Source organism: Neomonachus schauinslandi, chromosome 6 (assembly GCF_002201575.2).
Source record: "Neomonachus schauinslandi chromosome 6, ASM220157v2, whole genome shotgun sequence".
Classification (NCBI taxonomy): domain Eukaryota; kingdom Metazoa; phylum Chordata; class Mammalia; order Carnivora; family Phocidae; genus Neomonachus; species Neomonachus schauinslandi.
The window spans coordinates 145,328,194-145,350,878 of record NC_058408.1 but is presented as its reverse complement, the minus strand read 5'-3'; the positions used below and the strand labels follow the sequence as shown (position 1 = coordinate 145,350,878).

Sequence of the window (22,685 nt, the reverse complement as noted above, 5' to 3'; positions counted from 1 at the left end):
TGGATCCAGAGCCAGGTGCCAGAAGGCCTCAAATGTGTCTCTGGCAAAATCTGATTCAGAAAAAAAGGAAATCCAGACAGGTTCCCAAGATCTCACAGTGCTAGGAGCTGTGACGCCCAGTGCACACGTATTTCAAAGAACCATTGTTCATCTTAATTACAGGTAAATAGATGGACATAATAGTCTCTGTTGACTCTTTTCAGGGCTAGCCACTTAATTATGGTCTGCTCACAAGATGAAAAACCCAAGTTCCACCCCCTGTCAAGACTGTTTTGCCAAAACTTGTACTTGAAGTGGTGCTTAACAAGGCAATAGGCCCCAGGTAACTGTGGGAGGGAAGGCAATCACGAAGATGAATAAAACATTTCATATACCCCTCTTGGCAGAAAATAATGTTGCAGGATACATTTTCTGTAATCAATACGGTTCTAAAAATTAGACACAAATCATTGTTTTACATGTTTTAAAGGGTCAAACTGAAGAGTGATAATGGGGATAAAGATCACCACTGTCACCCCCATTTAACAAGGACCAACCTCAGGGCTGCCGTGTTGTATGAAGTGTCTCAAAACCCCATCACAATTCTATAAGGTAGATTTTATTCGCCCGTTTTAGAGATGAAATAAAGTTGAGAAAAATACCCAGTGACACAGAGCTAATAACTAAGCAGCTGAGCAACAGTTAAACCCTAATTCTATCCACCTCCAGAGCCCTGCTTGCTTTCCACTGGCTCCTGCTGCAAAACTTTTGCTGTAATGTGAATACTCTCTCTGGCTCATCTGTTCTATATCTTTGATTTTCCAAGAAGCATATTCAAAACAGCAATTTAAAAAATACGGTGTAGGGGCACCTGGGTGGCTCAGTCAGTTAAGCATCTGCCTTTACCTCGGGTCATGATCCCAGGGTCCTGCTGGTCCTGAGCTCCCTGCTCAGTGGGGAGCCTGCTTCTCCTTCTCCCACTCCCCCTGCTTGTGTTCTCTCTTGCTCTCTCTCTCTCTCTGTCAAATAAATAAATAAAATCTTAAAATAAAATAAATAAAATAAAATAAAATAAAAAATACAGTGTAGGGGTGTCTGGATGGCTCAGTTGGTTAAGTGTCTGACTCCTGATTTCAGCTCAGGTCATGATTTCAGGGTGATGAGTTCAAGTCCCACATCAGGCTCCATGCTGGGCGTGGAGCCTGCTTAAGATTCTCTCTCTCCCTCTCCCCCCATCCCCCCTCTAAAAAAAAATGCAGTGTAATTCTAGACTTGAGCACCACACAACATGGATCCATGACCTAGGAAGAGTTAAAGCCTTTGTGCTGACCTTCCTATTCAATGCCATTTTTAAGAAATCTACCATTCACCATTTTCCATTCATTTTATCATGAGTAACTCACATCTTCAACCACAAGCCCAGGGCTGGTGTCCAGAAGCCCAACTGCTAGGGAGCTGCCCGACCTCAGCTGATCAAGCTGGTTCCTTGTGCATAAAAATGAGCACAAGGAATCATACCAGCCTCCTAACACTCAATGCAGGGACATTATCTAGTGTGTCCATCTCTACACGGCCGTTAATCATTTACAGTATTTCTTCACAGCTTAGATAATGCCAGTAATGAACAGTCATGAAATAATCTGCCAGAAAGATTAGTTTTCATTGCTCCATCATGTTATAAAACAATCAAATTCCTGACATCCATGTTATCAAAAGCTTGGAGTGTGGGAATACAGTTTTTCCCGACAGCGGCTTTATGATTATGGATAACTCTGATTCCCAAAAGTTTTCTAGGCAAAGTCCACCACCCTCTATTCTTCAAGCATCAGGTTTCTAAGAGCCATATAGCAAACTATTGAGTAGTATACTGATCTGCCTGACGTGATGTATCAAACGGGTAGAATAATAAATTTTTATTTCGTGCAACTGGAAATGGCCATAAAATGTCTACTGTTGTTATTCCTAATAATGGTTTAATAGGGGCGCCTGGGTGGCTCAGTTGTTAAGCGTCTGCCTTCGGCTCAGGTCATGATCCCAGGGTCCTGGGATCGAGTCCCACATCGGGCTCCCTGCTCGGCAGGAAGCCTGCTTCTCGCTCTCCCACTCCCCCTGCTTGTGTTCCTGCTCTCGCTATCTCTCTCTCTGTCAAATAAATAAATAAAATCTTCAAAAAAAAAATAATGGTTTAATAGAGGGCAGTTATGAGATATGGTTTATCCAAACTGTCCAGTTCTCTAGGAACTAAAAGGAAAATCAATCACAAAAATCAGTTCGTCCAGCCCAAGTGTAGTAAGGCCTCAAACTTCATGCTAATGGAGCTCATAAAGTTGTTAAGATTGTTAAAATTTTGAAAAGTTGCACTGTTCTCAAATCTTAGGTAACATCAGAATCAAGAGGTCTGGGGGTGCTTGGGTGGCTCAGTTGGTTAAGCGTCCAAGTCTTGGTTTCAGCTCAGGACATGATCTCATGGGTCCTGAGATCAAGTCCCATGTTGGGCTTCACGCTCAGTGGGGAGTCTGCTTGAGGATTCTGTCCCTACGTCCCTCCTCCACTCTCTCTCTCTCTAATAAATAAATTAATTTAAAAAAAAAGAAAGAATCAAGTGGTCTGGTAAGCGTTTAGGAACCCTAATAAGAATCAGGTAATTCTGATACAGGTGATCTTTGAGAATTGCACATTGAAGCAGTTGACCTATCTGGGTACAGGGCTGTCCCCCCTGGCAGGATGCCCATCACTGACGCTGGGGTCGAGGCACACCTGGTGCAGGGAGCAGAAGCTAACAGATCAAGTTCTTGCTCTCCACTATTCTTTTCAGAGGTAAGAGCTAAGGTGTAAAGATAAAGGCCACTTTAACCTTGGGCAAGCTGGCTAATTAGTTAGCAGTTCAAAGGCAGGGATAAGCGGTTATAAGTCATAGAAGCAGACTTAATTAGAGGAGTTTACCAAGCCCCTCCTCTTTCCAGAACCTCCCAGCCCCTTGACCTTCATAGCCTTCAGCTAATTTCCACCAGCCCCTCACCAATTCTGCCTCTCCTTCACATCCCCGAGGCTCCAGCTGTCTCCCCTTCTCCTTGTTCTTCATCATTTGGAATTAAATTAAGCTTAAAGTCATTTTTATTTTCACGGCTGTTAATTTAAAAATCAGAGGACCCCTATTTCTAGTTTCATTTATAAAGGCTTACTAAATATATTTGTATTTTCTATCGTATTATCAAAATTTTTTCTTTGTATGATGGGGACCCCCAGTCACTAGCTAATTACTGCTCATCTCCTTTGTGCAAGGTTTTGAGTGGGACCTCTAAAAATACAAAGTTTGTATTTTTCCAAACCTCTCTCTCTTGAGGACAGAGACCTGTATCACTCACATCTGCCTTGCTTTCCAGTATGCTCAAAAATAGAGCGATTGCTCAAAAAACAGTTACTGAATTAAGTGATTCCAGCCTTCAGAAACTTACATCCTGACCGGGAGGTGGATATAAGTGCAGGGAGAAGAAATCCCGACACAGACTGTATTCATTTCTGATTGTTCCCATAACAAAGTACCACAGACTGGGTAATTTAAAACAACACAAAGTTATTATCTTACAGTTTGGGAGGGCAGAAGAACAAAATGGGCTTCACAGCTTAAGATCACGGTGTCGGCTGGGCTGTGTTCCTTCTAGAGGCGCTAGGGGAGGAGCCATTTCCTTGCGTTTCCCAGTTTCTAGAGGTGCTCAGACTCCTTAGCTCGTGGCCCCTCCTCCGCCTTCAAAGTGCATCCCTGTAACCTCGGCCTATGTAGTGACATCTCCTTTCTTTCCTTCTGACCCTCCTGCCTCCCTCTTATGAGGCCCTTGTGATTATACTGGGCCCACCCAGATAGTCCAGAATAATCCTCAGAGCTCAAGATACTTAATTTAATCACACCTGCAAAATCCCTTTTGCCATTGAGGGTAGCATATTGACAAGTTTCAGGGACTGGGATGAGGACATGGGGGTGGCGTGCGTAGGGGTGCTCAGCCGACATCAGACAGGCACAGATCTAGGAATCCAGGAAACGGGGTTGGGGCAGGGGAGCTCCCCAAGGTGGGAGTGGTAAGGATTGGCTTTCTAGAACAAAAGACTTTTCAGCTGAGCCACGAAGGATAGGTCAGGTCGGGGGATAAGGGCAGAGTTTTGGAGCTAGGCAAAACTGAAACTTCAGTCTTCTTCTATGTAGACTAAAATAATACCCATTTCATTTATGGTAAGATTAAAGAAGTGTACGTAAAGGGCCTGGCTACGCTATGTAACTAATCTATAGAACATTTGCAAACACCCGGAGACGACGTCCACCTTAACTCATTACGGACTGGTCCCCCTCGAGGCTGAAAGGACACAATGAAAGAGAAACTCAGTGAAAAACGTAGCATCCTAAGAGTTACCACGTAAACATCTTATGGTGCTACTCTCTTTCCCAGAAGTTACGAATTTCACATCCAGTGGTCAAGGTCTCCTGCCAAATTACTTGGCTATTTTCATCCAAAATAAAAAGAAGCTGAGGGTGTGGTCAAGCCAAAGGAAATGCCCTTGGCCCCAGTCAGGAAACCATTTCCATAACAACCCAGCACCACACTACAGCTGGGCAGCGCCATCTTGGGCTGTGCCTGAGTGTTGGCTATTGTCCGCACCCACCAAGGGAAATGCTCCGTCCTTGGCTTTCCTCAGACAAGGTTTTCTTTTAAAGCACTGGGTTGGGTTTGTGAGCAAACAGATCAGTCTGATGGGGACTGTTGGTGATGATCCTGGCAGTGAGCAGCTGACTGCCGTGCTGCTTGAGGACTCCTAAATGTGCAGAGCCAGTGAGTTTGGAGCATGGGAAGCTCACATTCTTCCTCTCTGCATGCCAGAACCCTCGCTCAGGGAGGGAATAAAATCACAGGAACAAGAAAGTCACAGATAGATAGATACCCAGTGTTGTCTGGAGTGCTATGGAGAGGTGACATCAGAACACAGGAGGGGAAGTAGAAAGCAGAGGTGACACCTCATGAAGGTGTTGGGTGCCCATGACTCTTCAAGGCCTTCTGCTTTATAGTCGCCCAGGTCTGTAAGTTTTGCATATAAAGGGCTCACACTCCTCTGCCACCTGTTGAGGGCATCAACACAATCCCCATGATTTCTGTAGCTCATACTCAAAGTCACCGTAGGCTCCAGCTTCCTGTGCCCACTGAGCTCCACAGCTGGTCTCACGATGGTATTGCCACCTCCCCCATTTGCTCCTCTCTGCCAAGCATTGACCTAAAGTTTCATGAGCAACTCTGCACTGAAGTTTGGGGACAATGAGGGGAGTTTACAGAAGAGCAAGGACATCTAGGAGAAGTACTTCCTTCAGTTCTTTACACCTTCAAGAATTTCCCGTTGGCTTTCTATCATGTTCTGCGCCTCTTTCCCCCTCTGCCTTTGGTTTTTCCAAGCCTATTAACTTTTCTTTCAGGGTTGCCCAGAAAAAATCCAAATTCATCTCATCTTCTTCGACAAAGAAGTCCAGCCATCTCCTCCTTTTTTCTTCTTTTAGATCAGGATTTTTGCCTTTTCAACCCCAACAGCCTTCAGAGTCTACCCCAAAACAAAGAACCATCTGCTGTGGTACAGAGCAGCCCCAGACAGCTCTAGGTTCAGACAGCAGCATCCTCTGTTCCCTCCAGAGCTCTAAAAACCCACTTGCTCTGAGTCTTGGGTAGCATCTTAAAGAGCGTGCCCGCACACTGGCGAGCCAGCACGATGCTGCCCTCCGGCCGAACAGTGAGTGCCTCCAGGAAGATGAGAAGCATGTGTCTCATACACCTTGAAGTCAGAAAAGGCCTGGAGTCGACTCCCTGCTCTTCGTAGCAGAGCACCCACCCTGGGCCAAGCCAGTTAGTGTATCTGAGGCTCACGGTGCTCATCTCTGAAAAGGGGATGATAACACCTACACTGCATCCTTATAAGGATGAAATATGAGAGTCAACACACTTCTATGTTCAGTAGATATGGTAGCCATTCTTGTCATGATTACCACCTCTTGGCAAAAACTCTTCCACTCATTATTCTTACCATTTTATCCTCTCAAAGCTCTATGAAATAAGTGCGCCAAGATACATTAGACCCATGGAAAAATCCACAGAAGTGAAGGTTCCCCTGGCCAAGGTGGCCCAGCTGAGTGGCTGAGCTCAGACCAGAACCAAGGCGCCCCCACTCTTTCCAGCAGAGCTGCTCTGGAACTGCCAGCCTCCAAGCTGCCACGCTGGGTGGCTGGAAGTGGGCCAGGGAGGGGAGCTGACCTTCTCCTCAGGTATTGCGATTTTTCTAGCAACTTGGTGTGACTGATGTTGAACCAGGCCCAGACAGCAGCACGTTTCCTGCAGCCTTGGCCTGGACAGTTCTGCTCTCGTGAACTGAAAGATCCGTTCTAAGCACAGGTGTTTTCCATCTGGGAGCTGTTTTCCTCTCTCTAGGCCAGATGAAGTGGGAGAACGGGTTCCCTAACAAAGTCCAGATTGACCCTTTTAGAAGGAGTTTCCTCTTGTGTTCCCACGTTTTATTAATTCCAGTGCTGTGTCCTCCCACGATCCAAGGCAATAGACACCGCTCATGATAGAAACACATTGCGAAAGTGGACATGGGAGGACAGCAGCCTAAAGGCCATGGGGACAGGGCCAGGGAGGGGCAGGTGTGGCTCTGGAGTAGGCCAGGTGGCCAGTTTGGGCAAGAGGGTTGTCTCGGCTTCGTGTTCGCATAAATCAAGGCTCACACGGTTGCAAGAAACAGATACTGAGCAGGTTCGGAACCGGCTCGTGCCGAAGGAAGATTCATTATGAGCACCCAGGGCATCTGGTGGGACACAGGAGTGGGTGGGAACCAGGGCTTGGACTCGCTAGGACCCCTCCTTCACTCTGCCCCATCCATGCCCTTGTCTTCTCTTGCTCTCACTACCTTTCCTCTCTCTCTTGCTGCATTTTCTCTGCTTCTCAAGAAAACCTCAGGCTGCCAACAGCTCTCTCATTTGAATGTGCTCCTTCCAAGAGACCCACAACCCGGAGCCTAGAATCTCTTAGTTCTGACCGAAGAGGCCAAGCGAAAAGGCAGCATTCAACACTGCTTTTAAGTGCAAGTTACCCAAGGTGGAGTGTCAGTTGTCTTCATCAAAAAATGGGTGCCCATGGGAGTGGGGTTCAGAGGCCCAGGAAGGAGGGGTCTGGACTCACAGAGCTGCCAGGCCCCTGGTCCCCTCACGGTGCCAGGAGACAGGCCACACTGATTAAGAGGCTACCTGGACGCCTATCCCAGTTTCCATGTGAACTGGGTGAAGGGACAGTTCCAAGCAAAGTGATGAATGGGGAGAAGACGTGAGGACAGAAAAGCCAGCCGGCGTTCAGTACAATGTTGTTTGTACAAAGGCAAAAAGTAGCCACAGAGGGCGCCTCACACCGTTTCTGGTATATTCTGCAGGCCCAAACATTTCAGCTGGCGCTCAACTCAGCCAGGAATTTACCACCTAAGACTGGGAACAGGAACACATTCAGAGGACAACCAGGAGGCAAGGAGGTGAGAGAACATATCCTAGGAGTGCTGCATTTCCTTTCTAAAGTGTGGTGTTAGCCTACAGAACGAAAGACAGGAGTAGGGATGGGCATACCAGCCACCGTTAAATATGCAACGTGCTGTGGAGCCCCAGCAAAAAAAGTGGAACTCACCAGGACACATATTTTTGACCCAATACAGGCCTGAGCTGCCTTTGGGTCTGGGGGCTCCCCATTCCTGGAAGCGTGCACGCAAGGGATGGACAGCCCATGGTGGTCATTTGTGGAGGACATTGGGCTACCTGACTCCTAACATTTCTTCCAGTGTCAGATGGAGCCCAGTGTTGACCTTATTCGCTGGGTCACAAGCCCTCCTTTTATGGGGCCAACCTCATAGGCTACCATCGCTGGACATCGGAGAAGACACGGGACATAGCGCGTCCTGCACCAGTACTTATCCTGGGGGCTGGAAAACCACTCCCTCTCGTCGGTCTTGAGAAGTTTCTGTGGCCAATCGCCATGCAAGGTACTGTCACCTGTGCTCCCCTCACATAGGCTCCGTGTGACAGAGGCGTAACAATTCCCACTTTACAGATCAAGAGGCTGAACCCTGTCGCCATAAAGGTCCATCATTCAGGAAATCGAAAAATTAATTGGGACAGATTCATATGATGGAATACTAACATGGAGCGAAATAGAAATATGTGTATGGAGAAAGACATGTATCATATGACCTCACTGATACGAGGAATTCTTAATCGCAGGAAACAAACTGAGGGTTGCTGGAGTGGGGGGTGGGGTGGGAGGGAGGGGGTGACTGGGTGATAGACACTGGGGAGGGTATGTGCTCTGGTAAGCGCTGTGAATTGTGCAAGACTGTTGAATCTCAGATCTGTACCTCTGAAACAAATAATGCAATATATGTTAAGAAAAGAAAAAGAAGAAGAAGGTAGCAGGAGGGAAAGAATGAAGGGGGGGAAATTGGAGGGGTAGACGAACCATGAGAGACGATGGACTCTGAAAAACAAACTGAGGGTTCTAGAGGGGAGGGGGGTGGGAGGATGGGTTAGCCTGGTGGTGGGTACTGAGGAGGGCACATTCTGCATGGAGCACTGGGTGTTATGCACAAACAATGAATCATGGAACACTACATCTAAAACTAGTGATGTAATGTATGGGGATTAACATAACAATAAAAAAGAAAGAAATATGTGTATGTGTGTATATATACTTATTTTATATGTATACATATTATATATACATTTTACATATGTACATATATATACACACACAGAGGATAGATCTCAAAAGACACAGTTGAGTAAAAAAAAAAAAAACAAAGTTGTAGAGTAATACACACTAGATATCATTAACGAAATTCCTAAAGCCCACATAAACCAATACACACTGCCCATTAGATATATATGTAGTATATAAATGTATGAAAAAAATGACACACCAAATTAACAAGGGGATAAGGAGGCAGGAAGAGTGGGATTGGGTGAAAGCAGTCAAAGGAAAGTTCAGATATGTGTGTAGGGTGTTTCTTTTTTTATTTATCAAAAGGAAATATAGCAAAGTGTAAACAATTGTTAAACCTGGTTGGATGGAGGATGGGTGTTTGCTTACTGAGAGACAGGAAGAAACCGAGGCCCAAGGCCTGAGTTGACTGAAGGACATTTCTGACGTCACCGGAGATGCCGGTTAAAATGCATATTCCCAGTCGTGCACCCAGCAGCTGGTGGATTCTGACCCAGTTCTGCTCGGTTCCTGCCTCTGCCTCACCCCGAGCTGGACCCATCGTGCTTGCTGGCTCCTCCTCCTTACTTGTCCCCCTTTCTCCCCCTACCCACTGCCTGGAACCCCAGCAACCTCAACCGGTAATACCAGTGAGGGCTCAAGAAGTCCAGAGAGGGGACCAGCTCAGCATCCCGGAAAGGGGCAAGTGACTGACATCAGAGCCCGAGAAAGCATCCAATGATGGGGGTGCCCAGGGACCCTGGGGGTGGGGGGGTGGGCACAGAAGAAGGCAGACATGGCCGTAAATAAACGTTCCTGGCCTGACAATTTGCCACCCTGGAGAAGATCCACTTGTCACCTTGGTTCCCACCGTTCCCTGCCCAGCATGAGAAGGAGACAGGGCTGGCCTCCCCCGGCAGGGGTTCTCAGCTGGAGTGCCTGTTAGCAGGCAGGTTCCCAGGCTCTGCTCTGAGTGGGTGTGTGGGGTGAGGAACCCACGGTGGAGGGGGTCCTCAGGCCAGGTGCGTCCCCACTAGCAAACGCACAGTGGCTTAAACCAGGTCACAGCCCAGTGTCGTGGGGGAAACTAAATCCCGCTAACCTTCAGAAATGGGAGAAATGCTTAGCAATAAAGGGGAGATAAATACAGCAGGAGAGGAAAAGAGCCACCCAAATGGAAGATCAAAGAGATGCTCCCAGGGCTAAGCGGTGCTCCCCTGCCCCTTAGGTCCTAAAATAGTCCCAAATTTCAAAGTGCAGGAAGCCAGAGGCTGCAGGATGCTTCCCGTAGAACAGGCAGGACGCCGCAGACATTTCTCTAGCAGCTGCCCCTCTTCGGAGACTCCTCCAGCGCTCCTCGCCTACGATGCTCTCCTGCTTGCATGGGGCTGTGGAGAGGCTGCGCCTAAGGTCCCTGCCTTCACAGGGGCTTACATTTTAGCCAGAGAAACAAGCAGTAAACAGGTAAATGCGGTCCATGAGTAACATGCAAGAGAAGGGGCTGGGGCTGCCGGAGCGCAGACAGTGGGCTCAGGGCCACGGCCCGAGGCCGGACGGTGCGGCCCACTGACGGGGCCGGACGAAGCTGCCCACTCCTGCCGGCAGCATCGAGCTCTCTTGGCTACTTCCTCCAGGCATCCTTCCCTTTCGCCTCCAGGTCTCCTGACACCTCCCCCGAGTTTCATGAGACCAGTTCACCCCCTAGTGGACACACCTCTGCCATCATCACAGCCAAGGGGTTTAATGGAAACTTTGCAGCTCTGCTAGCCTAGTAATAAATAACTTACGAGTTCTGGGGCTCAGATGCAGTATGCCCACTTCACAGATAAAGAGGAGGTTATAAGAACAACCCGTGGGAGGAGAGGGGCCCTGTCTGAGCGGAGACCGGGTGGTCCCAAATCGAGTAGCCCCACATAGCTGAGGGGGCTTGGCGGGGGGAGATGCGTGAAGGGAAGAGAGCACGTCCGCCAGGCAGGTGCACAACGCAAGGGGCGAATGGCATGGCCCAAGAGCCCAAGGAGGACGTGATGGTCACCTCGTGGAGTAGAGGCAGCTCTGGTCACCAAAAGCCTCCTCGTCCTTTCTGGGCTGTAAGGAATTTTGTCACAAGGACAGGGCAATGCCACGGGAGAGGGGTCTGCACCCAGGGTAGAGAAACTCACGCAAGGGTGGCCCCCACCTGGAACGCCTCACAGCGCCACCCCAGCCTGAGGCACAGTGCTCCCAGGCCTCATGGGTCAAGAGCAGATTTTTTTTTTTTCCATGGGAACACGTGTTTCCGTCATGGGAAAAGGACAGATCAGAAAGCTGGGGCTGGTCAGGTTGCGAGGAACAGGGCTTGGAACCATGTGAGCGCCATGGAGGGGCCAGTGGCCACACTCCCAGCAATTATACTTGGGTTTTTCAGTTTTGTTTTAGGATCAACTCCGCAGGCTTGAACCTGCTGGGAGAGACTCTTGCTTTGAGAAGTTCTTCTCCAAAGGAGCCTCCCCGCTCACCTTTGTCCAGAACACCTGTCTTGGATCTGCAATCTGGGCCAAGGGAAGCAGAAGGGGGCTGCTGCTGGAGGCTAGTGGGGGTGAGCTGAGTCTGAAGCATTTTTCTGGATCAGACAGGTGCTTCCTTTGGCTCTAGGGCTTGATCTAGAACCTCATATTGTTCAGAAGTTCACTTTTTAATTTTAATTAATAGGCCTTATTTTTTTAGAGCAGTTTTAGGCTCACAGCAAAATTAAACAGAAAGTACAGAGTTCCTAGGTACCGCTCCCCCACTAACCCCCAGCCCTCCCATTATCAATATCCCCCACTAAAATGGTATATTTTCTACAGCCTACACTGACACATTGTTATCACCCAGAATCCATAGTTTATGTTAGAGTTCACTCTCCCTGGATTTGGACAAATATGTTTGTCTTTTATTCATTGCCCTAAAAATCACTCATCCCTCTCTCCCCACTAACTCCTGGCAGCCACTGATTATTTTTTCTTGTTCCACAGTTTTGCCCTTCCAGAATGTCATACAGTTGGAATCGTACAGTATGTAGCCTTTACAAACTGGCTTCTTTCGCTCGGAAATACGCATTTAAAGTTCCTCCACGCCTTTTCATTTTTGATTGCTCATTTCTTTTAGGCACTGAATAAAATGTTATTGTCTGGGTGTATCACAGTTTATTTATCCATTCGACTACTGACAGATATCTTGGTTGCTTCCAAGTTTTGGCAATTATGAACAAAGCTGCTATAAACATCTGTGTGCAAGATTTTGTGCGGACAGGTTTTCTTTCCAGAGGCTTTTCAGTGTTTTTACTCTGTATGGGCTTTCAGTTTCACACACTTTAAGTAATTTTTACTGATGAGAAAACCATGGCTGACAAATGTTTGCCCCCTTCCCCACCTAAGTCCTGCGCAGGGACCGGGCTCGGGGCTCAGACCACTGAGGCAGCCACGACAAGACTCTACGGGTTGCAACAGTAGAATGCGCTGTGGCCACTGGGGTGGGAACCAGCTCAGGGGCTCTGGAGGCCGAATTCTGGTTTCCAACCTCTGCTCTAGCTTTCGTTACTGTGTGTCATTGAACAGGGAAAGCAGCCTCTCTGAGCTTTGGTTTCCTCCTCTGGAGAAAAGCGGCGGCAACAAGTCACTCGTTCGGAATTCCCTGGGATGGTCGCTGCGAAGCCTTCACACAGCGCCAGGCACGAAACCGGTGCTGGATAAAAGTCACAGGAACAGGCACCTGGAAAAGATTAAAGTAAGGCTGAGTTGGTAAGCCCCTAACTCCATCGTCATAATTCACTAGAACATTCTCTGGAAACTTCCGTTCGCTTTGATCTACTTTCATTGACGCAAGAGAGCGGCTCAGAGTCTTCCACATCCACTCCACCTTTCTTGATTCCAGTCATTAAATGTCAGTACAATTAATTCATGAAGGAAACAGGTTAACAAACCAGAAAATAGCTTTAAGAGTTGAGGATTCTTGATTGTTGGGATTTCTGAGGACGTTTGAGTCCTACATAAATGATGGATTAACTTTTTCTTCCTTGAGGTTTCTAGGATGCGTTCTTTATGCTCCGTGTCAGACCGGGCCCTTGACAGCGAAGCACATTTGTACCCCGGGCACTGTCTCGGCCCTCATGCTCCAGCTCTGTGGCTCATTGGAAGAGAGCTCGGTGCGAAAGGCACCAGGACACACAGGCCAGCCAGGAGGTGGCGGGGTCTGGGCAATCTGCAGGTGAAGGGACACGGGGCCCCACATGCGTCCTCCTCACAGAGCTTACGACCTGTTCATGGGGGTGATGCCCACGAAACAGAGTGCGAGCTTTCTTGTTTTGCAAAGTCTTGCTTATAGACCAGTGTCGGGCCAACGTTTCTTTACCGCTTCAGAGACGGTCCAATGGAAAATTCTGTTACAGAGGTTCCTGGGCATCATCAGCAAAAGTGTATAAAGGCCTCATGGCGAAAAGAGAGGGTTCTGGACCCAGACACCTGAGTCCCGATTCACCAGCCTTACCTTCCTCCCTGCCATGGGACTCCCGGCTGGTTACTTGATGCTCTGGGCCTCGGTGTCCTCATCTGTAAAATGGGGATTGGAACAATATCTGCTTCCTCAGGTGGCTGGGAAGCAAGGCGCACACCACGCCCTCCCATGGCAGGTGGCAGTGATGGCGGGGACAACTGTGGGGGTGCGTGGGGGCGGGGGCGGGGGGGCCTGAGACGGGGTCAGGCAGCGTGTGCACAAGAGCTTACCTGACTCAGTGAGACACATCTGACAGACACCCATTTCCATCAAGCATCTGAGCTGCTTTTTATTTTTTTTTTAACTAAAAACGCTGTCGTTAGTGTTTACTTCATCTGATCTTAGCTGCTGCTTGGCAGGCACCACACTGAGGCCACCACTTTTTAAAATGCTAAATAAGGGCGCCTGGGTGGTTCAGTCGTTCAGCGGCTGCCTTCGGCTCACGTCATGATCCCAGGGTCCTGGGATCGAGCCCCGCATCGGGCTCCCTGCTCAGCAGGAAGCCTGCTTCTCCCTCTCCCACTCCCCCTGCTTGTGTTCCTGCTCTCGTTGTCTCTGTCAAATAAATAAATAAAAGTCTTATTTAAAAGTCTTTAAAATGCTAAATAAAACCACTGCCTGATGGCAGGAAGGCCTGCGCCGTATTCGTGCTCCACCCACATTTGGATGGAAGTGCCAGAAGGTCACGGCCAGCCCCCTCTGGGAGCCTGCACGGACAGCAATGAGTCAGCCCAACTGGGCCCCGGATGCAGGACGCAGACAGAGTAGGCGGCCCGTGGGGCTCCTGCAGAAGCACCTCTGGTCCATGGCTCCAACAGGCAGGCATTATTTGATCCCAAGAACTGGCCTCCTGCTTAGCAGCCAGATTCCTCTGTGAGCTGCGGCTGAGAGCATGGGGGGTGGGACAGGGGGGCGGTGAGGATCGGGGGAGGCTCTGAAATGTAGCCCACAACACGTGTTTTAAAACAGAAACCTGGCTCTCCAAGCCAGCATCCTGATGGTTCTCTCAGATCCCGGGTGGCAGTCACATCTCATGAGTCCGTTCGAGCGAGAGTTCTTTGGAGGTGTGTGGGGGGCCAGTCCCAGCAGGAGGCTGGGGAGGAGCCCTGTGGAGGTGAGTGGGTGAAGCCGGGCAGTCTCAGGGCAAGGAGGAGCTACCTGGAGGTGAGGGGCTCCGGGCAGAGAGCAGCCGTGAGAGCAGGCTCACCCTCCAGCCAGCCATTCACCAGGATGGCCGAGAGTGACACCCGGACATCGGCTGGCTTGTAAAACGCTGTTGCACTGAGTCTTACCACCTGCTCAGCCCAGTGTTGCAGGCAGTTCTTACCCATTGACCCACGTAGGCAGAGCACAATAGAAACGTGTGTGCCATCCTGGTGCTGTCCGACGTCTGATCTCACCCGGAACCACCTTCAGAGGAGAAGCCAGCTTTCATACAGTGACCTTGAACCTGCACTGGGCCATTCACCCAGATATACGCCCCCTTTTGCACAACCTCAGGCCGGCCTCCCCTTAGTGACGTTTGCTGAAATGGGCCAAGTGCCCTTGCTAGCCAGTCAACACGCCACTGTCCAAGTCTCAGGCCTGTCGGAGGCGTTAACCAGGTGAACGACAAGCACGGTGCAAGTTCTAATAAAGACGCATGCTGCTCTTCACCACACCCACCAGACGTGAGCATTCTTCAAAATTTGCAGATGAAGAAATGGAGCCAGAAAAGACTGGGACCCTGTGTAGTTCCGGGCACAGCACCCACTCAGCCGGGCCCCAGAAGATATGGCCAGGAGCCCCCTTCGTGCCGTGGCCTCTCTCCTGGCTCACGCATCTAGAGAAGCATCTGGTTGGGCTGGATGGGGACCGGCCGAGCCATGCAAATGTGCCGACTGGTGTCACTCAAGGTTTCACGAAAGCTGGAAGCAGGGACTAGAGCCACGGAGCCAAGACTGGGAGAGGTGTGGGTGAGCAGGAGTTCTGCAGGAGACCAAGAAGGGGGCGCTGCCCAACCGCCAGCCAGCGGGGCTCTTAAAGGACCATGGAGGCATCTGAAAGGGTCTGGAGGAACCACAAACCAAGCAGGCTGCAGGCCCCCGTAACCACCTTCTCGAAGTGGGGATGGACCGAGACTGGCACAGAGGTGGACGGGCTGGGAGTCGTTGTCCTGAGAAGGGAAAGATGGACTGCCAGCGCCGCATGCGGGCCAGGGACTCAGACCTCCTGGGCTGAAGTCCCAGCCCCTGCATATTAGCTCCACGACTTGAGTAAGATGCTTAATTTCTGAGCATCAATTTCTTCACCTGTCAGACGGGATAAATACAGCATCCAGCTCAGGGCTGATCTGAGAACGGGGCAGCTAATAAACGTAAAACACTCAGCGTGATGCAAGCGCCCCACAGATGTTCGCTATTGAGGCTGTTGGTTGAGGGGCAAGGGCAGGTGGGTAACAACAGAAACAATAGCAGCTGTGCCTCTCTCCAGCACGCACCCTCGTGGTTAGCCTTCCCAGCCCCAGGGCGAGGGGGTACATGGATTAGTTCCTCCTTTACCAAGGGGGAAACTGAGGCTCGAAGACATCAGTGAACATCCATGTTACTAATATTTATCAAGTGCTCACCGTGTGCTGTGTATTAACTCATTCGCTCCCCCACAACAGCCATAAGAAGCAGTACAGATGGAAACCAGTCACAGAGAGGTTAAGTAACTTGTTCAAAGGTCACACAGCAGTGTGATGCAGACCATGGTTTGGTTTTTTTTTTTGGTTTTTTTTTTTTTTGAGGGTTGGACGGGCAGAGGGAGAGAGAGAATCCCAAGCAGGTTCCACACCCACTGCAGAGCCCAACGCGGGGCTCGATCTCACAACCTTGAGACCATGACCTGAGCCAAAATCAAGAGTTGGACACTTAACCCACTGAGTCACCCAGGTGCCCAGAGCATAGATGTGAACCCAAGTGTATCTAGCTCCAAAAGCCATGCTCCTTCAACTCAAGTCTGCCTCCCAGGCTGTAAAGCTCGTTTATGTTGCAAAAATCTCCATCAGAACCCAAAGCAAGAAGAAGAAACCACTGTCCTAAGAGTGTGAGCATGGGGTGCTGGGGGGAGCAGCCTCCACAGGACCCCGGGTACCACAGGTCGGTGCAGCCGCGGCACCAAACACAGTGTGCCAACCGTGTGCCAAGCGGCCACCTTTGTGGCCTTGTATACGACCCCATATGCAGGCCAAACTCCAACCCCGCCAGAGTCCTGCAGCCCCTCAGGAGGAGAGGCTGCTGAGTGTTTACCGAGGGCTGAGCCTATGGTGTCCAGGCTGATGGCTTCCCGCAGAACCTTCTGTGATCTCCCGAGTCGATGACAGCTGGAGCCAGATGGGCTCTGGCCGGCGCCGCCTCTGACCTCGACGCCACCCGCCCCACCCGGGGCAGCACCTCAGCCCTGGGGACCACCCAGCGAAGCAAGGCCACCGGCAAAACGCCTGAGGATGGAGCCATTCTTTGAGTCATCACCTTTGGTGGAGAGAGAAGCGATGCAAAAACCCGCGCCAGGAGTGAAAGGACCGGCTTCTTCTGTTTCCCGAGGTCATGTAAGCAGAGAGCAAAGGGGCTCACCAGGCTTGCCAGGCCCCTGGCTGCTGTGAGGGCCTCGCTTAATCGGATTTCCCCTCCACTGAACTTGGGCCTTTGTCCGTCCACGGCCTCTTCAGTTACGAACCGGACCTTGGAGATCCACTGGTCGAGGAAGGATTAAGCTCTCAGTCTAGAAAATTGAAACTCCCCCCCTGTCCAAGGCCCCCCCTTTTCCTGGGACAAATAGAGAGCCTTACGCTCTGCTCCTGGTGTAGAACCTCCTCTCTGGTGTGCGCTCCCCGGGGACGCAGGCCTGGGCTAACTTCCAAGCTAAGTTTCTGCAACAGTCTACACGGGTCCAGCCTCCCAGACTCCTGGAAGCTTTCACAGAGACCGAGGGGCCTCCAGCTGCTTAAAGCTGCACCTGATTGAGGGCACGTCGAGGGGAGCTCTGCCCTAACCAGCACCCCCCCCCAAGACTTAAGGTCTAGTTCTTATGTCAGAACCTAGGACAACTAGAATCGGCATCAGCCTGTGCTTTCTGGGGACTCCGGACAGGAGAGTTCTTGGGGCACAGAGGGCCTGGGTTCCTCCTGCTCCTCACTGACCTCTCTGTACTTAAGCACCACGTCTGGCACAGAGCAGAGGCTCAGGAAATCTTTGTTGACTGACTGCATGATATATGGGGTCAGCAAACTCTCTTTAGTTTGAAAAGCTGCAGATGCAAGGGCAACAGTCCTCAAACCCTATTGTATGAAGCCAGAGTGGCCGAGCACAGTTGTAACACTGGTAAACCCCACATGATGATTTTGAAATAACTGGTAAGCCTTCAGGCTCAACCCTGCGTGGACACTGTGGTTTAATGAAGAGCTGCTGTTGACCTTGTAACCATTTCAAAGAGACTGCAACCAGCTGTTCACAGGGAAAGGGGAAAAAAGCAGGCCAGGAAGCAGAGTATGAAGAAGTATTTTAATAGCTCAAACTCAAAGTCACTGTGCTCCCAGTTCGGAAGAGCTTCCTAAAAGAGGCGACCCTGGCCATTTTGGAAGCCAACGTTCACCCACCCGTGGTCTCCAGCGTCGACCTCCTCTGGGTTCTGACTGGGAGGAAAGCATAAATGTGCCCAGAACCATCCTGGCTCCTGTGGGACCTTCCTCCATCTATGCATTACATCAACTGCCTTAGTCGGACTAAAATGATGACTCGGTAAAAGGAAGAGACAAATGTTGACTGTCTAAGCAGGAATAGTCCAAGCCGGCAAGGAAAAGCACACTGCGTACATAGGATACAGAAGGGCGAGCTTCTGCCTGCGGATCTACGACATTACATTTGTTTTGCCTGCAAACTATCGAGAAGGATTCTGTTGGCCAGGTGTTTCCGCTGGACAAGCAACGTGGCGGTCCAAAGTCCTGGGTGTCCCGTGCCACCAGCCAGAGTCATCATGCATCGTCCACTGGAGAGTCTTTGAGGGAAACATGAAATCCAGCTCATGCCTTTACCTATGGGTCGATTTCTTCGGGAATCACTGTGATCATAATGTCTTCATTGCCCCTGCGGACAACCATGTTCAGGGCGTCTTCCTTTTTAATGACATCACTGACATCATTGGCAGAGACCACAGACTGTCCGTTGATGCTGATGATGACATCATTCTCCTTGAGCCCACCACTGCAACACAAAGGGAAACACAAGTTTAGTGCTTCCATTCCTCCTGGTCTAACTGCCGTGGAAGGTGCTCGACTGGACATTGGCAGAGGCGCGGCTTAGCACCTAGAAGCCCAGAGCAAATCAGGTGGGGTGGTGGTTAACTTCTGTGAGAATGCTTAAAATACCAGTGGATTGCACTATTTCCTTTGAGAATTTTAGGCCAAGTCATCCATCATGTCCAGTGCAGAAATGCTTCCCAGAACCGGTATGATCGGATGATAGGCGGACCCCAAAGAGGCAAAGATGTGCCATATACCACCTACCATGGACCCTGACCATGGCCAACTTGCTTGTAATGGGTGTCACAACTCAGAGGGCAGTTCCCAGAGGAGCAGGGGGAATGGTTCTATTATGAGGCTTTCCTTTGTGTTATTATCGCTGTAACTTTCACTCTTACCTATGACGGTGTCAAATAAGCTATTATGGTCCTTAACAGTCTACCACAGCACCAGCAATCTTTTCCCCAAAAGGGCCAGATAGGAAATATTTTGGGCTTCGCAGGCCATCTGGCGTCCATCACAACTCACCGCCGCTGCAGGCCGTGTAGACTACCGAGCATGGCCCAGTTTACTGGCTGTGCTCTAGGCAACTTCACTTACGGACCCTGAAACGTCAATTTCATGTAATTTTTATGTATCATAAAAAACTACTCTGAATTAAAAATTTTTTCAACTGTTTAAAAATGAAAGGCTATTCTTAGCCCATGGTCGTATAAAATTATAGCAGGCAGTGGGCCAGATCCAGCCTCCAGGGAACAGTCTACGGGCCTCTGGTCTAGCTCTTCTCTCTGCCCATTATGTCAGTAGAGGTAACAGATGCTGACTGCTGGTTGAGTTCCTTCTTTTTGTGTTACTTTGATGGTACCTAGGTTATCTTCTGGAGGTGTGGACAGGTATGGTCTGACTGGTAACAGACAGAATTAGAGAAGTCTCCTTTGGGAGGAGATACGTCCATCTGGGGGCCTAGGACGGGACCACTGCCCAAGATCTCAGGGACACCGCTCCTTAAACCCTCTTTCCCCAGCCAGGCCTGCCCCGGAGACTCATGAAGAGTTCGATACCGCTCTTTCCACCTGAATGACCCCTCATGAAGCGAGGACTTTTGAAGACAGGAAGCACCCTTTTGCTGATGAGTCCTGAGCTGAACCAGGTCAGAAGGCCTGGCTGGTGAGACTGACCAAGGATGTCTGACCATGTCATCAGGGACCCTCACAACCACCTGAGATGGTATGAAAAGAACACAGCCTCCTCCCCACCCCCCGCCCCCAGGAACCATAAGGACATCAGGCAAAGGGAAAATAACGCTAACTCACGCTGCTGCTGGGGTATCAGGAATGACTTCAATGATATACGCTCCCGAAAGCACATCTGGGAAGTCTCGATGGTGGTCCTTCAGCTCTTTGGCTTTGCTGCTCGGGAGGAAAAGCAGTTGCATTAACATTAAGTAACAAGGGGCCTCGCTCGGCTGAGACTCGGCTCTCACCCGGCTTCTCCTCCTGTCCCTGATTCCAACATAAAATGCCTCCAGGAGCTTTGATTCTGCTTGAAATCGCCTATTTACTAGGGTCAAAGATTTACTGGCTAACAGGAAGGGCAGTGCTTTATCATTACGATTTTAATTTTACTAATTATTTAACAGTAGCTACCAGAACTTATGGAGTGAGCATAGTGCGGCAGTTGACCTGGTTTGGAGCCCCAGCTCTGCCACTTTCTGTGTGTGCCCAGGCAATTGCTTAACCTCTCTGTGCCTTAGTTGGCTCACCTACAAAATAGGAATAATGACAACACTCTACGACACGGGGTCGTTTTGAGGATTAGGTGAGATGGTCTGGACACAGGACCCGGCCCAGCGCCTGGTGCACGGCAAGCATTTGATAAACAGTGGCTAGTGACCCTGTGGCCAGCGACCACTGATTCTTGCCTTCACACACATTCAGTCACTCGGTCCTCCCCACACACCCAAACGCCTGCACTGTCATCCTTGTCCTAGAGAGAAGGAAACTGAGGCACAGAGGTCAAGTCCTTCCCAAGGTCATAAGCCAGGAAGTAGCAGAGCTGGGACAAGAACTCAGGAAGCCAGATGCCAGGGCCTGCATTCCTTCCCCATACCTCTGAATCCCACAGTTCCCAGACGAATAACTGATTCACATTTTCGTCTTGGCAGCTCAGTCCATATTCAGGAGTGCATCTAAACTATAGTAACACAGTCACAATCAATTAATAATAAAATAATGATGATAATTAATGTAGTAATGCCTATATTAATACATTCTGCTCCTTGCTGACTTTACCGACAAGCGTTTCAACCGTGCCCTTAGTTACCAGGACGCATGTGTGTGATACCAGACTTTCTCATCAAGGTTAAAACACCGGTATGCTATGAGGCTGGCAGCCACATGCCGCACCTTCCACCAGCTCGGGGAAAGCAAGCCCATCTGTCATCGGGGCCTGACCCAGCATTCCGGCAGCCACAGCCCACGTGCGGCAGGGCTCAGGAACGGCAGGGCGCTCTGGGCTGAGGAAGGCACTTGGGGCACTCCTGGAATGTGGGTTTCAACAGACAAGTGGTGAAAGGAGGCATGAGGGAGAGTGACCAACACGCCCCACTGTTCAGGGCTGCCTTCAAAGAGGAGGGCAGAATCTTCTTGAAGGAAAGACCTGCTCCAAACACACATATGCACAAAAAAGGGTAAAACCAGAGGCCTAGGCTCATGGCCCTTCCTCTCTTTCCTGATGTTTCTCAATTTTATTTTATTTTTTTTTTTTAAGATTTTATTTATTTATTTGAGAGAGAGCAAGAGACGAGACCAGGGGCGAGGCGAGGGGAAGAGGCAGAGGGAGAAGCAGACTCCCCCTGAGCAGGGAGCCCGATGCGGGGCTCGATCCCAGGACCCTGGGATCATGACCTGAGCTGAAGGCAGACGCTTAACTGACGGAGCCACCCAGGCGCCCTGATGTTTCTCAATTTTAACCAGAAACTGAGATGCTTAAAGCAGCATAAGGCTTCTCTTTCATGGTCAGTGAAAGCCTTCTGAAGTTCAGGTTTATTTGAATCTGAGACACAGATGTCCTGCTTACCCACCTGGATGTGAGTGACATCATTCGGATGCCGATGTACTTCTTCCTGGTAATGGCTTTGCCTGGTGTGACAACAAAAGAACAAGAGGTCAGCCCAGGTGGCAGTTGTCCTGGGGACACCAGGAGCTATGAGGGTCAATCCCTCGGTTGACAGTGTAAAGTCAGGCCCATCGGGGTACACTGAGGCTGTGGTTTGAATCCTGTTCAGACCCTCCTACCTGCCATGGGACCTGGGAAAGTCCTGTCATTTCAGTGAGGGGCCAAAAACCTAAGAGTGATACGTGATTCCTCTTTGCCTTATCCTGGCATCTGATGAGGGTTCTGTCCCTCCTATAAATCCAGAATATGACCCCTTCGTCCCACCCTGGTGTGGATGACTGGGAGAGCCTCTTCCCTGGTCCTACAGCTTCTACCCAGCCCCTCTAGCAGAGTCTCCACCCACCATGAGAAACACTTCTCAAAGACATCCACCAGATCATGAACTTTCCTGTTCCCTGTCCTACTTGCGGACGTGTGCCCCAAGGCCTTCACCTTGGCCAGTGTGACCCTGGCTGACCTCTTTCCACAGCCATCCGTGTGACTCTGCACGCTCACTGCACTCCAGCCACAAGATCTACTCGCTGTGCTGTGCTCCCAGCCGAGGCCCTGAGTCTGCTATTCCTGGGTCTGGAATGCCACCCCCCACAACCCTGTCACTCCCCAGCTCGCCACCCGGCTTCATTTGCAGGGAAGCGTCACTGGTATCTGAAATCTTGCCCGTTTGCCTACCGTCAACCTTCCTCCTCCCCCAGGCAGAATGTCCCCATGGAGCCAGGGAACACCCAGCCTCACCCCAAGCAGATGGGTCAATAAACGTTTGTGAATGGAACAATCTCCCTGAATCTCAGTTTTCTCATCAGTGAAATGGGACTAATACTTCCCACCTAATAGGGCAAAGGAACTTAACGAAGTAAAATGATGTCTAGAAACCACCTCCGATCCTGCCTGGTACCTATTAGACTAAACCATATGAAACGTTCATGGTCAAGTGTCAAACACCTGTGACCTAATACCAGGGGCCTAACAACGTGCATCCCACCTCCCTTCTCAATCTGAAAGGC

At 50.1% G+C, this 22,685-nt stretch overlaps 1 protein-coding gene across 1 annotated transcript in view; it reads right to left on the bottom strand.

Moving 5' to 3' along the window:
• Positions 1-17,751: 17,751 nt before the first annotated feature.
• Positions 17,752-22,685, bottom strand: part of HTRA1 (HtrA serine peptidase 1) — a 48,933-nt gene continuing 43,999 nt past the window's right edge. The window contains exons 7-9 of the mRNA XM_021703829.2: positions 21,590-21,647; positions 19,821-19,916; positions 17,752-18,469 (exon numbers count right to left, since the gene is read on the bottom strand). Of these exons, the coding sequence (XP_021559504.2) occupies positions 18,301-18,469; positions 19,821-19,916; positions 21,590-21,647 (323 nt within the window). The 3' untranslated portion in view covers positions 17,752-18,300. The remainder of the gene's footprint in view (positions 18,470-19,820; positions 19,917-21,589; positions 21,648-22,685) is intronic.